Source organism: Anser brachyrhynchus, assembly GCF_964034855.1.
Source record: "Anser brachyrhynchus genome assembly, chromosome: 7".
Lineage (NCBI taxonomy): Eukaryota > Metazoa > Chordata > Aves > Anseriformes > Anatidae > Anser > Anser brachyrhynchus.
The window spans coordinates 29,394,793-29,411,193 of NC_137701.1; the positions used below are offsets into that span (position 1 = coordinate 29,394,793).

Here is a 16,401-nt window from a genome sequence, read left to right on the forward strand (position 1 = left end):
GGGATGCTGAAGGTAGCCGACAGAGTTGCTTTTCTGTTGATCAGACAAGCAGTTAACTTCTTACAATATGGAGGATTTTCATTACAAAACTCTCTTGCTGTTTTGCAGAAGGACAAGTAATATCTTAGTTGTAATCTGGATCTTTATGGGAAAGGTATCATCCAATTTTGGGTGAGTCTACATTTACTGTCAGAACTGTAAAGTCGTTGCTGCTTTTATTCCTTGCTTTTTGTAACCCTGAAGTATTAATGCATCTCTTCCCCCACCCCTTGCAAATTACATATTTACTATGAGAGTGTGAGAGCACACTGTGGTGTCTAAGATCTGGCTAACCAGCAGGACTTTTCCAATAATTAGATCCGTGTTTCCTCCATGGGAGATTTAATTAAAAATGAGGTGTGGGTTTATTGTTTTCTTTAATTGTTATTCCCTATTGAAATCCTGCACCATAGTCTTTAATGTGTATGTGACAGCATTGTAATGTGAAAACTTACTTTGCCTAATTGCATTCTTCTTCAAATGTTATGAGCTCAAAAAATCATTTGGAGTGTTAGTCTAGCCTACTTGAAGCTCTCCTCAGATGAGGATTTGAAAGAGGGGCAAAAACATTGCAGACTACTTATTTGACCTAACAAGCTAATTTGGAACGTACTTTTACATGTTGCACAAGGCCAGGTGGCATATCCTTTATGTGTTGCTTACATACAGAAGTAAGAAATTGTAACTCCTACGTTAGGTACCTGCTCCATTGAGAAATGTTTTACTGAACACAACACCTGAGGTGTTACGTAAAGTATGACAGAGCATTTTTATGTTCTTCTAGTGGCTTTTGCAACAGGAGGTTTTATCTTCTTTAAGGACAGGGTATATCATAAAATTGCATTGTCTGAAAGGAAGACATTTTCAAGTTTTTAGGTGTTAACAACAGCTTTTAGCTGGTTGCAGTCCCACCAGACTGTTGTTCTGGGAGGTAAATTTCAGAGTTGATGACACATTGATGATGAGGATGACATACTTTGTTCTGAGGGATTTCATGCAAATTTCTTCTTCTCCAATCTCTGTCTACTAAGTAGAAGCAAACGCCACCTTGAGCTAGTAGAAGTTGACATTTTTTTTGCTCGTGTGATGACCTTTCTATGTATTGTTTTTTGCTTTATTTTAGATAATTGTGATGATGCCTTGGTATCTACCTTACCTTCATCAGCCTTTACCAGTTCCTCTGAGTTCTTCAGTACTCACAGTCCCAGCTTTGCAAAGCTCAACAGGCGAGATGGTAAGGTTTCAGTGGGAAATGCCTAAAATATTTTTAATCACAGTTATAAAGAATAACTTTTTATGCTGTTTGTATGCAGTGCATTCAGAGCCAAGTTGAGTAGAGCTGTTAATTTATGCTTTTTTTGAGAGCTTTATTTAGGAGCAATTCATTCCTTTTATTGTTGAAAACTTCTATTGAATTTGAAGTTCTCCTCTTGTAGAAACATCCTATGGGAAGTTCAGCTGGTTATTTTGCTTTTGAATAATTTTCCCCATAATTTTTAGAGCTTGAAGGTCGTTAGACTTGAGACCCCATTCTAAAACGTAGTTGTTTATTAAAGGTAGTAGCAACTAGATATACATGTTCTAGTGGATTTCAGTGATTACACAACTTAACAGAAATAACAAAAAAAAATTGAAAAAAATTTTGCAGACGTTTGCAACAAGGATTGCCCTGATAATGTGTTGACACATGAAGTGAAACTATTAGGATCAAATTTTATATTAGGAAAAAAAAATAGCAGTATTTAGGATATCATTAGGTATTTTGTTATAAATCTGGGTTGCTGGCTCTCACCTTATTCCAAAGTTAGAGCCTCAACAAGAGGAAAGCTGTGTGTTATGGCATTACGTATGAATTTCATTCTTAGCAACACTAAAAAGTATACTACTAGTTAAGAGACTTTAATTGAAATTTAAATGAGAATTTTCCTACTTAAACATATGCTATGAATTGTCTGTCTACAATTACTACTTGAGAAACCTAGTGATAAGGCACTAGTGATAAGGAGTTGCAATGTCATTAGGGAAGTGTTAGATGGGACTTACTACCTCAAACTACTGAACCAGAGTTCCTCAGCAAGTAAAAGGTGATGTGATAGCTTCTTAACATACAGAAAGTTGGAAACATTGAGCATGATATTAGTTTGCATCGCCTTTGTCTTTAGCCACTAGCTGAGATAGTGGGTAAACGTACCTACATGATTTTGAAAATGGCTTAAATGACTTATCTACAGAAAAGAAGATTCAAAGTCAATACTATTGCAAGTCCAGCTCTGGGTGTACTGAATTTTAAAGTTATATTAATGATATCTAAAATAAATTTACAGTGATAATAAAGGTAGAAAATGAAATAGGTCTTATTCAGGTGTGCTAAGGTTGTTCTACCATGTAGTGGGGCTGTAATTTATTCTAGTCCTTTAGGTATGCATTATCACAACAGTAAGGTCCTACCTGTCCTTTGGCACAAATCGTGGGAAGAGGAAGACGGAGAACGTTGAAACTGAGCCCTAAACAGGGAATCAGTTTCAGGTGTTTAAGCAACTTCTATTTCATGTTTTGAAGTTTTAGGTGATAACTGAGGAGCTAAACATAACAGAAAGAGCTAAAATCTGAATTCTACATTGCTTCATTCTTTTTTGTTGCACAGATTCTTGTAGAAACATGCAGATAGATGTAGTACCAGCAGTATTCACGTGGATACTTCATCTTGCTTTGGAGAAGGAAGTGGTGGTAGATGGTGGCTGAAGGAACTTTCTTTGGCTTGTACTTTAATACATACAACAGACATCTTTGGACGAAATAATATCTGCTAACAAAGACTATGCCATGAATTTCTAATAATGTTGGAATGTTTTGATGAGTTTACTTAGTTTCATTTGTAATTGATAAAACATTGCAAGTAACAGTGCTTCAAGGCAGAAAGCCAGATATATTTGTTAATATAAATATGAAAGCAACAGGTGAAGATGAATTTATAAAATACAGTCCAAACCTAAATCAATAGAAAGTTTTAATTCATCAAGTTGATTCAGTAGCAGATAACTAAAAGGCTATTTTAAAAAAAGACTTGCAGCAGAGGAATGTGCCACTTAGCAAACAAACAACAGCAAAAACCTAAGCAAAGCTTTACATGAACTGCTGAAAGTGCTCAATTAAAGTGCTAATAAATCTGTACTGGTAACAGTAAAGCAGTTAGTATAATTCAGATGAATATGATTCTGGGGTGTGAAATATATTATCCACGAGAGGGATTAATCAACTTTTTTGTTTACAGTAAATAAATAATGAAAAAGAATAAGAAAATTGCTACAATGTGACTGTATCAACAGGGCTTTTTCGACTTCCTATTAGTTCTCAGCCTGAGTAGTCAGTATAGGTAATTATGTATGGGAGTATAAAACATACATAATGTCAAAAGGAATTTGTCGTATGGCCGGGAAGTGTTTGATCTGGGCATTAAAGTAAAACTGTGCAGCAGGGATGCGCTTAGCATCAGCAGGAAGTCTAAGAGTTTGTAGCACAATATAAAGGCAGTTGAGCTGTTTGTAAGGCACTGTAGGATGGAAAAGAATGTTTCCTTTTGCTTCATATTAATAAGCTATAAATAAGTATGGGCATCTTGAGCAGTGCTGTGGAACATCAAGGAGCATTGATTGCATAGCACTGGGCTTAAGTGCAGTTTTTGGAACAATTATGGCAAAATGTACAAATGATTTGAAAAAAGTATTCGATCATATTTCTTGGAGTCATTTGGGTCTCCAACTGAGAAACCATATGATCTTCTTTCTCGTATTTCTAGCATTATGATTTGTTGCCATGGAGAATATGAGCAATATATATTCCTGTGGCACTGTTTCTCCACTAGGACATTTTCTTCTCACCGTGTTGAAGCTCTCCCTTGCAATGATCCATAGGCAATGTGAAACATGGTACCGGTGAGGAATGATCATGTAGCCTTTTTGCAACGAGCAGAAGGAATGGAAATCTGGCTGGCAGAATGGGGAAATGCTATTGCCCCTCAGACGTGATGTTGTGAGGTGAAAAACTTATTGACTTTGATCACATTTTGTCTCTTGCTCTCTTGAGAGAGGAATGTGGCATCCTCATACATCAGCACTTTCCAGGTTACCTAAAAAGCAAAAGTCCTGATCCGGTGGCTGTAATCTGTGCCACATTTTGTCTATTTTATGATTATACCTCACTATTAATAAAGGAATTACAATACTCTTCAATTTCCTTATACCCAACTGCAGAAAAACAGTTATACTAGTATCTGTTTGGATGTTCAGTAGCATTGTCTTTAGTAGCCCTTGCTGTTGTTGCCTTCATGTTATACATTCTTGTTTTAGGCCTGCCCTGATGAACGTTCACCAGGGTGAACATCACCAGTAGGTAGAGGGGCCAAGAGCCATAAAATGTTTGCTACACTGTGGACATGATTTTTTGTTACTTTCCAAGAAATCTATGGGGAAAGGGAAAGCGTGGGTTTTGGGGTGTTCCCTACTGCTCCCCTCCCAAGGGAATGTGCGTATTGCTGCTCTTGTGTAAAATCAGGGTCCGTAGCCTGTAATGTCTCTTGCAAGTCTGGCTTCTGGACTGCTGGACCAACGAAACCTGCAGAGATGATGCTAAGAGCAGGTGTCATTGCTGCATTATGTAGTGCTCACATCTAAAGAATGACGTTTCCCACAGACAGATATGCTCATGTGAAGTGAAATGCAGTTCAGAGATGCTGTTATAGTCTGTGATTTGAGAGCTTGAGCTCACTGCAGATCTCCCAAATTTCCATTCATTGTGTATTATTCTTTTGACTTGCTTCCAAAATATAAACCTGTTGTACCATGCTCAGACTAGAAAACAGCAATGCATAATAAAGCAAAATACCTCTGTGGAAAGCATATCACCTTACTGCCTCTCGTAGCAGTAGGAGGGAGAAAGTACAAACAACATAGAGTAGATGGTTGTTATGATGTTTAACTTACTACTGGAAATTACATGTGGTAATGAGCTTGGCTTAAGAACTTATATAGAAACCAAAATGGAGAAAATAAATATATAATTTTTCTTTTTTTTAATGGAAAACTCACCTAATGACTTATGAGCTATTTTCCACTATCTAGTTGTTGCTGTTTGTTGTAGAAAGACTGATTAAAGAGACAATGAAGGAAAGAGGAAAATGCCCACATTTCTTTTAAGAGTCACTGCAAATGTCTAGAATAAGCTCTTGAGAGTGGTGAAGGGAACAGCTTTGTGCCACAAACCTGCCAGAACTTCTCCACTGAATATCAATGCTCTGACAGTTCTTGGAAGAAGCAACAGAGCAGCAACTTTGTTTCAGAGTCTATTTCAGATATTAGATGTTATAGTACAAAAGAAGGTTTCCTTTGGCTCCCATGTACATTAGTCGGAATTCCTTACAGGATGAATATGCAACTTCTTTTTGAACATCAATGTATAGTTCAAATCTTAAAAAAAAGAAAAAAAGGGGGAGGGGAAGAATGGAGGGAGCAGTGTTAGGACTTTTGGCATGTGGGCTTCTCTAAGTTGTGTGTCTGTACAGAGTTAAGAGAGCAGTCAGATATGAGGTGAGTGATGAAATTCCCAATATTCTAGTTAGGTCTTCCATGGTATGCTCATAGTCAAGAATGTAGTATTTAAGGCAGGTAAAACAATCATTATGGCAATGAAGACTTCTGTTATAGCTGAAAGAAGTAAAATAAAGCATGGTGCTAGCAAGCAGTATACATTAGTTTGGTTGCAAACTATTTTCCCTGGAACATTTTGGTAGAGAAGTGAAGATTGAGTCATCCAGTGCATAGGGACTGGGGATGATTCTCAGTTCTACCTGTGGAATAAACACGCTTCTTTTTCAGGAATTGGGACTAAATCCTACTTTAATGAACTGTAATAATTAAAATTGTAACATCTTTTCGTAAATAAAATACTTTCAGTTGTGAGATGGCAAATCCAATGTGGTCCAGGAAAATAAAGAAAATTTTTAAAGGGCAAAGTTATGGAAATAGAGATTTTTGGTATCAACCCTTAATATGCTATTCAAGGAGCAGCTTTGAAACAGATCAGTTAATAAGATTAAAATATTAAGGTAAACCCAGCTATTTTTGACTGAAGATTATGATGCTTTTTCTTTAGAAATGTATATTTGGAATCATTCTTGTAGTTTACGTGCAGAATTGTTAATGCTTTATTCTCAACTCAATATTTCCCCTTTCCCAATGGAATTCTGTTCAGTATAATTGGACAAAAAAATGCTTTTGTAAGCTTTGCTAATAATGGTAAAACAAGATGATAGGTTGCAGAGGCAACAACAGCCTGAAAATTCGCTGCTTTGGTTACTTTGGAATAAATGACTTCTCTGTTCTTCATAGCTGCATTGTTCACTTATTTGTAAGGCTGGAGTGAATGCTGAATGTATACAGAGAATAAATGTGTGCAAACAAAAGCAAGGTAAAAGAAAATAAATGCAGACTATAATGATATAAGAGTATGCTAGAGAACACGAGATAATGTATTGCAATCTGAAAGGATTACCTTTTTAACCATAAGCACACATTTACTGTTGGGAGTGAAGTGCTGTAATTCAAGCAGTGGTTGCAGTTCCATGCTTTATTGGCTTGACATTATCATGTTCCTGTTTAACCAGTATAAGAGTGTGAGGGACAGTTGATCTGCTCAAGTACTTGTAAAGGACGAACATGAGTTACAAACTTACTGGCTTACATCTAATCATAAAATCTCCATTCCTGAATGGAGAAGCGGATGATGGAATTTGATAACTTGCAACACATTGTCCTTGTATTTTATCTTGAAAGAACAAACCACATCTTCACATGTTCACTTAACAAGCATCTTTTGTGAAGAAGAGATCACTTTTCAGTGTGAAGTTAATTCATTTTAGTTGTTCAGTCTATCGGTCTGTAGCTTTACAATGTATTATCGAAGTGCATTTACAACCTTTAATTAAACCATTTTTTTCAAACACTTAATACAGCAAAAATCAAGATAACTAACGTTTTCTCTCATCTTTCAAAAATTAGCCAAAAAGAAAATGTCAAAGCAAATTAGAACTTAGAAATCAGTATTTCCAGATTTGCTGGAGCATGTGAGGAGGGAACAGGTACGATATTTTTGTCAGTGAAATGCGCCATCATCCTCACTAACACTTGTCCAGTTGATGATGAATAGGTTTTCTAAAAACTCTTAAATTCATAATTCCTTATGAACGTTAGGTCAATTACGAAAACCGTAAGGAAGCACACCAGGTAACATATTTCCTAACACAAAAATTTAAACAAACATCTTTATGTTTAGGAATTAGACTCCTCTGTGGTAACCTGAATTGATAACATGTTTCTTTCTCATGTAAAATTTCTTGTGTTGTCATCATTATCTACATTATTTTTATCCTGTCTCTTACAGGAGCTGGTGGCTGGTCCCCGCTGTACTCCAATGAGCAGCAGTGGCTCCAGGTTGATTTAGGAGACAGAGTGGAGATTGTTGCAGTGGCTACCCAGGGCAGGTATGGGAGCTCTGACTGGGTAACCAGCTATACGCTGATGTTCAGCGACACTGGCCGCAACTGGAAACAGTACCGACAAGACGACACTGTCTGGGTAGGTTTGAACTGCGGATGCCTTTGGCTCCAGAACTTTCTGGCTCAGGCTCGGCATGGGATTTGTAGAAGCAGCTTCAGTTTCATGTCGGAGGAGCGGTGTAGTGGTGAGAGAAGCAGAGCTGAGTGTAACTGAGCTACAGGGTGTTTTGATCTGAACTGATTGCGTTGCTGACTGTAACACATGTTTAGGCCCTCAGGACTACTTGTTTCCTCAAACTATGGGGAAAGGAAGGGCACTTGAAGTGACCTGCACACTTCTGTGCCTTTGATTCAGGCATACCAGGGTAAATGGGGCTAATCACCTACATACTTCCTCTGGCAAGTATGGAAATTGACTCTATTTTATGCACACTTGCTGGTCAGAACAAGGGAGCACGTGCTGGGGGAGGTGGGTGGTAAATTGCTCCTCAGCTGGAGAAGGCTGGGGCTGCAGTGTGACTTGTGGACTGATTTAGCAAACATGCTCAAAGTGCTCAAGGCTTTTCCTAAAATTTTAATGTAGGCCTGATCCTTAATGAATGTGTTGCAGGTTCAACGTGTGGCCATGTCAGGTGCACTTGGTAGGACTGCATGCAGTAACAATGACACCTCGGTCGTGGACAGAGAAGTTTAAAATATCATATGGAAAATGTGAATTGTTAGTACTTCATTAATGAATGGTAGCATCCTCTGGTTCTGAGGATCAAGAGCCTTGGTAGCATGGCAGTATGTCATAGTAAATCAAGTATATTCTTTGTGAACATAAAAGAGAACATTGTAAGGGTGATCAAAGACTTCTGTTTTTTTCTCTCTTTTTTTTTTTGGTGAAGAACTTGCTTAAGTGCTGTGTCACAAAAGGAGACTTAATTTCCAGAACATAATTATGAGTTAGAAGTGTTGTGGCTGCAGCAGGAAGAAAACAGAAGGGATGGTTAATTTTTTTTGTGAGCATGTTCTTCGCACTGGGAACGCATGTACTGGATGACTAACTTCTGTGGTTTAAAATCCATTGCATTGCCACTGTCTTTGTTTTATTGTAGTTTGATTTAGGGAAGGCAAGTGAAATCCTTCTTCCTTTAGAAAGGCAACTTTGGCCCAAAGATGATTGTAAAGTTGTCAAGTGCGGCTCTGCTTCATCTGTCACTTTAAAGTTATATTATGCTAGCTTCACTCCAGATGCGTATACTTTTTTTTAATATTTAAAAATGGTGGAATTTCATTCAGAACTGAATATAGTTATCATTTAATCTGATGTTGGACTTCTACCCTTGGGACTCTGAATTCCAGAACATGGATATTTTTGCAGACTCAGTGTCATCAAATGCTTCCTTCCTTGATAATATTATGTGACATATTAACATTTTTTATTATCTTAAATTTAATTGTTGACTACATGTCCAACTTTTCAGTCTGTCTCCTTTTTGGAAACTCTTGACCTTTTATTTTAGAATTTTTTTTCTTCCTTAAAAGGAAACTTGAAAAGACAACACATAAAACTTACCTTAGCAAATCTTCATGCCCTACAGATCCAATTTTGTGAGTTTCTGATCTGGCACCAAATATTGCACACAAGAATAAGAATAAACCCAGCAGGCATTTAACAGTGAATCAGAATTTATGAAGAACTTGAACTCCCTTGTTTTATTAAATGATCAGGTATGAAGGTGATTCAGGACAGACCCTGACACAAGTTCTAAAGTTTCAGTTCTTTCTGGTGGGATAATTTTTATATATTTTTCTAATGGAAACCACTACAAGCGATGAAGGATATTTATTTTTGTACATAGTTAAATAAAAATGAAACAGAATTTGGATGAGGAAAAGTAACAGTGGGGGAAGGATTTGGATATTCCTCCCTGCATGTCAGTTTCTATAAGTCACACTGACCATGGTTGCCAAAAATATAATTCAAATCCAGAAGAAGAATTTGCTCTAAGTCCCCAGACAGAGGGCTTGAAGGGATTGTTGGGATGCATAGCCAGACTTTGTTGGAAGGATCTGATGGTAAAAATCCAAAGTGGGCTGACTTGACATTTCATTAATCTGTGCAGTCCACCTAAACTGGCAAGTCTCATTAACACCTAAGAACTTGTATGCCTGCCCATGGAATTAATGAAGATCAAGTTACTTCTGTACATTTTTTATTCTATCTTAAGGGAAAGTTGGTTCTTTTCTCTTTTTTTCCTGGCACTTTTGGATATGTTTCATTAAATGAAAATAGATCTTGAGAGCCACTGAGGAAAGTCAAAGGTGCTTTCAGAAGTATGTAAAGAGTTATGATTTCAACTTATGTAGCATTTCTGTTTTATTGGCAATAAACCTTTCCATAGGCTTTTTACTGACAAAGAAGATAAAATACATTGTCCAGCTTTACTTGAAGATTTTTCTATAAAAGACCCCTGGATGAAACGAGGACAAGCACCATAGTGTACTTGTCCTAAACATCTGGGCTGTTAAATAGCTAAGGGAAGTTCTGCATTGCTCACGCCCCAGACAGAAGCACAGCCCTTGACTTAAGGGAGGTCGGTAGAGAGGATCGTTTTACAAGGGTACGAAAGTGGCGCCCTCGGGTAGTCTCCAGTAGTGTCACAATATAGGCAGTTTCAGCAATAGCAATCTATATCCCATTGCTTGTGGGGGCCGGGGTGATCTGCCAGGATTCAAGGTGGGAGTTTCCTACGTCAGGGCAGGTCAAGGTTACCTGTCATTCACAGGGAGAGGGTGGGGGTTAAAATCTAGGTTATTTTGAAAATAAGGCCCTTCAGAAATCTCTGATGGTTGGGTAGGAAAGGCATTCCCTCCCTGCTAGCCTCTGCCAGCTTTAACTCTGGAGCTTTTTTTGTCATGTCCCTAGGACAACAATTTAGTACTGTCTGTGTCCCTCAGGACTTCAAGCTTTTTAACATTTCCTTTTGAAACCTTTGTGTTGTATAGCTAAAAGGGCTAGAAATCTACCTGGGTGTGTCGTTTTTTGTTTTGTTTCAGAAAGCTGTGCTGTTCCAAGCTTAAGAGGTGGTAAACACTGTGACTCATGGCTCAGAAGGGGCTGTGAAACCTAAATCATTATTGCCTGGAGCTCCTCAGATGGAGTCTGCTGTATCAATATAAAATATTGATATACATTGGACCTGTTAAGGTCTCTGATAGAGCTTTCACTTTTTTTTTTTTTTTTTAATAGCTGGAAGTTTGTGCTTTGATGTGTGACTGTTACTGAATGTCTCACCAGCTGCTCGTTGGTGACAACTAATCAGTCATTTATGGCTGTTGGAAGGGAGGATTATGTGGAAGGGACCTAGGTAGCTTGGTGAACCTTTTTGGTTTTGTTTTTTGAAGGCAGTACAGCTGCATGGGGAACAAATCTGACAGAATTATTATAAATTGAACTGGTAAAAAGAAGGTGTAAGAAGTACACCATTCCATGGGTTTCAAGGCAAGTATTTGATTTCAAGTAGAAATCTGAACTTTCACTTTTTTTTTTTTTCAATTCACCTGCATTTCAGTGAAGGGAAACTGTCTGTGATGTTGTTTCCACCATGTATGTTAAAAATGGCAGTAACCCTTAACCTCTACTCAACCTGGGTTGGCTTGGAACTCCAATTTCTACCAGCTCATCTGCGTGACCCAGAGACAAAGTTGGGGGGTATTCCCAGCTGGCTATGCCATAGTGCTCTGGGAGGAGGATTTACTGGCATGGCCTTTTCACCCTTCATGTTATGGACCATCAGCCAAATTTGGTAGAGGTAGCAGGAGGGCAGTAGTACCTTTCAAAATCCCTGAGTAAATCTATCCCTGGATGAAACTTTTCATTATCATGTCTTCACAAATGTCAGATATTCTATATTGCAAGCAGTGCTTCCAAGTTGTTTTCAGCCATCTGGGTATAGGATTTGTCCACCAAGTGGCATATGTGTCCTTCAGTGCATCTGAGACCTGGGTACATAAGTTCTTTATTGGGCGGCCAATAAGATGAATGTTTGCACACGAGTTTATATGACCATATCACTAGTAAAAATCCCTTTCTCTTTATAGAGATTACAAGGCTTATTATCCTTCTCTCAGGGCATGCATACAGCTTCCATCAACTTCACCGTTAATGAGAGCACTGCATAGACAGATCGCGAGGAGAATCAGAAAACCTCTTACATTTTCACTCAGGCTGTGTTTATGATGTTAGTAAATTCTGCAGCTGGAGTTGAAGACAAGACAGATTAGCCATTTAAAACCAATTTTCCAACCCCATTTGTATTTAAATAATCTTGTTACAAAAGGACTCTGTGGTTCAGAGCAAACTAGGCTTATAATTATATTTTCAATATGGATAAATCAGCTGTGTGTGGACACACTAGCTATTGATTGGAAGACATAAAACATAAATCTTATGGCTTGTAACAAGAAAATGATTTTCCAGTGTTTTTAAGTGTTGAATAATTCAGAATTTACTTTACCTGCATACGCACCACAGCTTGAGTCAGTCCAAATTGCGTATATTAATGGGACAAAAGTGTGGGCTGTGATACAATGCTATTTCATTTTAGATAGCAATTTTTATGCCCTCTATAAGGAGAAATACTTTACAAAGCTGAAAAACAATTATGCAGGAAGACGCAAAGGAAAGGGGAGGAAGGATGCATAGAATTATGTAGCAAAAGGAGAAAAGGGATGTTCTTCAAAGTTTTTGAAAAGTTAAGGAATTGGAGATGAAGGGAGACTGCCCTGACAGTGGTAGAGCACATTCTTGTATTAGAACCACGAAAACGTGTGAAAAGACAAAAAAGTGGAAAATGGTATAGATAGCAAGGAGATAGTTCATACTCTGTGCAAATACTTGCACACATGAAGTACAAGTTTGGAGCTCACTGTTTGCTGGTGAAGCTCTTCCACTGTTAGCTGCGTATGGAAGGGTGAAGATGACTTCAGGTAGAAAGAGGGGCAACAGTGAGTCCTAAACCCAAAGCTGGATGATAAGATAGGAAGTGTTTGACAATGACACCTGGGTCACAAATGGTGCAGAGCTTCCCCCAGGGGGAAGTGCCACAAAATCAGTCCCACCTCCTGCAGGTGCAGTGTGAGGACTGGAGAGGTGATAGGAAGCTGAGGATGGTTTAGGAGTGTATGCAGCTCTCAGGGGAGCAGGAAAAGTCTTCAATAGAGGTGATAAAGATCCCTTTCATCCTCTTTCCTCAGGAAAACCCTTGCTTGCATGTGTGAGCTTTTGCTGAACCAGAGGCTTTTCTAATGAAATCTAGAGGAGGGTCATTCTTAATTGGCTTATAAATCTACTGGAGTGCTGTAAACTTTCCCATTTCCACTCTAGCTGGATAATGATTGTGGAACTGTTTTGGTGAGTTAATTATCGTGAACGTAGTTAGAATATTAATCTTCTTGTCAGATTTATAGTTGCGCTAATTTATTCTAAAGCATCTTTTAGCTCCAAGTCCTAATGCCCTCCAAGCAAGACCAAAATTCTACCTGTAGTAAAGACAGGTCCTGTATTGTTTGCTTAGATGAGAGAATGAGTTTATTTGCCTTGTTATAATGCTTCCCACTGCCCTAGTATTCAGATATATTTAATCTCCTCTATGCACAGTAATTATTGCCAGGCAAATAGGTATTAAAGAGTATCTGTGGATTATTTTCTTTTCCATCACCTTTTGCTCTCAGGAGTGAAGAAAAAAAACAGAACAATTGCTACTTTCAAGTAGGAACTAAGGAACCAATTCAGCCTTGCTGCAGGGAGGCAAGGCTCTTTAGAGCTTTCATCACTTTTCCTGTAAGAGACGTTATTACAGCTTTTGAAGAGCCAACCGTTAGCCATTTGTTGTATTTAGAACTGCTCTGATTTAAGACTATCTGATTCTGAGATGCTGTTTGGATGTTACTAATTTGCTTCTAATTCTGGTTTAGTTTACTGAGCTGGCTGCAAACCTGGCCTCCAAAGTATGTTCTCAGGAAATCTGTCTGTCTTGATACTTCCAGGGCAGTCCTCCTGTTGGGAAAATAATTCACCGTGTCAGTATATCCGCTTTTGTTAAGTGCGCTCAGTATGGATTTATGCCTGAATAAAATAAATATACACAGATTATGAATTACACTTCAGTGTTGAGATATTCAAATTATCCTTGAACTAACTGAATTTTTGCATTAATTCTGTGACATTGCAATATGCTTTTATAGTTGCTTAACTGTAAAGTGTCTAGAGAATTTAATGCTGATGTTATCATGATGCCCATCAATAATGTCTTCAATACTTCTGTACTTGGTATCTGGCATCATTTTACCCTTACCCAGGAAACTGCAAGAAATGTGGCTATGTGAAGTCACTGCTGTTGTCACTGACTTCCTAATCCTGTTCCTTCGCACATTGCCTAAAATTTACATGTTCTGTAACTATTTAGCTTGGGGATGCTGTGAAATGTCCCTAGATTTCCAATTTCTACATCCCATATTTTCTGTATGACCTGGTCTCTCCAATACTTCATTATCTCAGGGATTACGAGGTGTAACTCTAGTGCTGGCTCTAAGAGATTAGAGTGGGGAGAGGGGTATGCATGGTTCCAGTTGTTGAAGGCTGGTCCTAAAACATTCATGTCTTCCAAAGATCTCCTGCAGATTTGTCTGCCATAGCCATAAAGCTATTGTTTTCCCCTCCAGGATTCCACTAAGAGAGTTAAAGTTAGCAGCAGCGTGCTAAGATAGACGTGTGGTAAACAGTGGACGTTTCCGCTCAGATGAAGGCTTTTGGCCACATCAGTAGATCAAGTTTCATTGTTGTTTGCAAATCATATTCTATCGTATGTGAAGCTATAAAAAGGTGCCTTTACAAATTATAAATAAATATGGAACAAAGAGTGCTTCAATCCATTTATAGTTTCACCTCTGGTGAGCAAATGACCATTTGCAAATGGACTAAAATGAGAAAGCAGCATAAAGCAAAGAACAAACAGTAAAACTGTTTTGCTAAAGGAAAATGCATCATTAATTTGTTCGTAGCAAACAATTTACAAAGATTAGCCAAATAAAAACGTCCCAGGGATAAGCACTAAAGCTGATCCACCCACAGCTGAAAGCCATTCTGAAACAATAATAGTTGGATTGACTGTGGTGCTGTGCAGAGAAGTTACCTGACTCCTCAAATTGCTTCCAGAGCCAGTCTGCATGTATATATTTTGAACCAAGAAAAAGCCTTTACAGAATACAATATGCAAATGTTTTTCTTCTACAATGTTCCCAACGAAGCCTATGCTAATTTCCATGGTCCTTCTGGGTCATATTAATCAGGATTGAGTGACTTCTGGGGTTGGTAATGAGATCTGGAGGTTTTATCATTATAAAAAGCCTGTTTAATCCAAATGGAATGATTCTAAGGCAAAAAGCTCATTTATATTTTGTACTGCTGAGTGTTCTGGTAGCAGCCAGATGAAGGTGAAATGCTCAAGAAGAACTTGACATCCTTCGGAGTTTGTGCATAGTCCTAGTGGGAAGATAGTGGGAGCTTTGGGGGTTTTGTTCACGGAGTACCTTTTTCCTTTGAAAGGAAAGCTCCTGAAAATAGCACCGCTAGTCAGTACTGGTTGTGCTTCCAGGGTGCGGATCTTGATGATTCCTTTGCAGTTGTTTGGTAACTTTTAGGAAAACTGAGAATGGGTCTAGGTGTCCTAACATTCACTTAATTTGCAAACTCTTAGCTAATGAGTAGTCTTACTGTACGTTACTGTACATAAAATGAATTGTCGTGCTGCTGAAAATTGTGTCACTTCTACTGATTCTCTCAGTTACATTAATTTTAATAATTAACCAGTTTATCAGCTGCTCTTGTTGGACTTGGATTGTTCAGGTCTTTAGTAACTGTTAGAGTAATTTACCTATTTTGCTCTGAAGCCTTTCTAAATTTTGGTTTGTTCCTGTAGCAAGAAACTCAGGAACAGAAGTTTTGCATATGGTTGGTGGAAATAATGTGTAATAATAAGAGGCAAGCTATAAACAAACCATTGAAAACTACTCTAGGACTATGATTTTATTAAGATATTAAGCATTGACAGACCATTGGCTAAGCAAAGCAAAGTGGTATTATATAGGTATCAAATTTACTTATTAGATGTGCTAATAAAGTGGTGAGCACCTTGGAAGGAGGAGAAAGAGAATTGCCGTGATATCTGAAATCGAGTTGAGACAGGAAGAGTGAGATGGGAAGAGAGGTAGGAAGCTGTAGTTATGGCCAAAGCTTCAATACCTGCAGTGGAAATAAAGACCTGTTTCATTACATCTGTACATATATTAGTAAACCTGTCTGTATTTCTTTGAAATGTAACTGTTAAACTTTTTAATATGCATCTCACACTTCTGGGGAGTTGCATATATCTGTTCTGCAGCAGTCAGCTTATGTTTCTGGAGTTTGTAATCAGAGATTAAACAAAGTGTGAGCAAACCAAGACAGAGTAATTTTTAAATAACATTACTTGAACTTTCAACCTTCAGGGAATAATATTCATGAGTTAGGGGTGCAATTGCAGTCCTTGAAGTCCTTGAAATACTATGAAAGTTACGTGTGTGTGTGTATGTATGTATGTATATATATATATATGTGCATGCCTTTACAGCTTCAAGGAGAAATGAGATTTGGCTCAGAAATAAAACCTAGCAAAGCAGTTGTGTTTAGGGAACACTTAATGTGAGTCACTTATATTTAATCTAAATATGCAGACTCCCACATTGGTGATTAGAATGGACAAGCCTTCTCTGGAGAAGGTTCTTCC

At 38.0% G+C, this 16,401-nt stretch overlaps 1 protein-coding gene across 8 annotated transcripts in view; it reads left to right on the top strand.

Moving 5' to 3' along the window:
• CNTNAP5 (contactin associated protein family member 5) overlaps positions 1-16,401 on the top strand; it is a 289,841-nt gene that overhangs the window by 75,887 nt on the left and 197,553 nt on the right. For all 8 annotated transcript variants that reach the window (XM_080600797.1, XM_080600798.1, XM_080600801.1 and 5 more), the window contains 2 exons: positions 1,163-1,273; positions 7,474-7,667. In XM_080600797.1, coding sequence (XP_080456923.1) covers positions 1,163-1,273; positions 7,474-7,667 — 305 coding nt within the window. The remainder of the gene's footprint in view (positions 1-1,162; positions 1,274-7,473; positions 7,668-16,401) is intronic.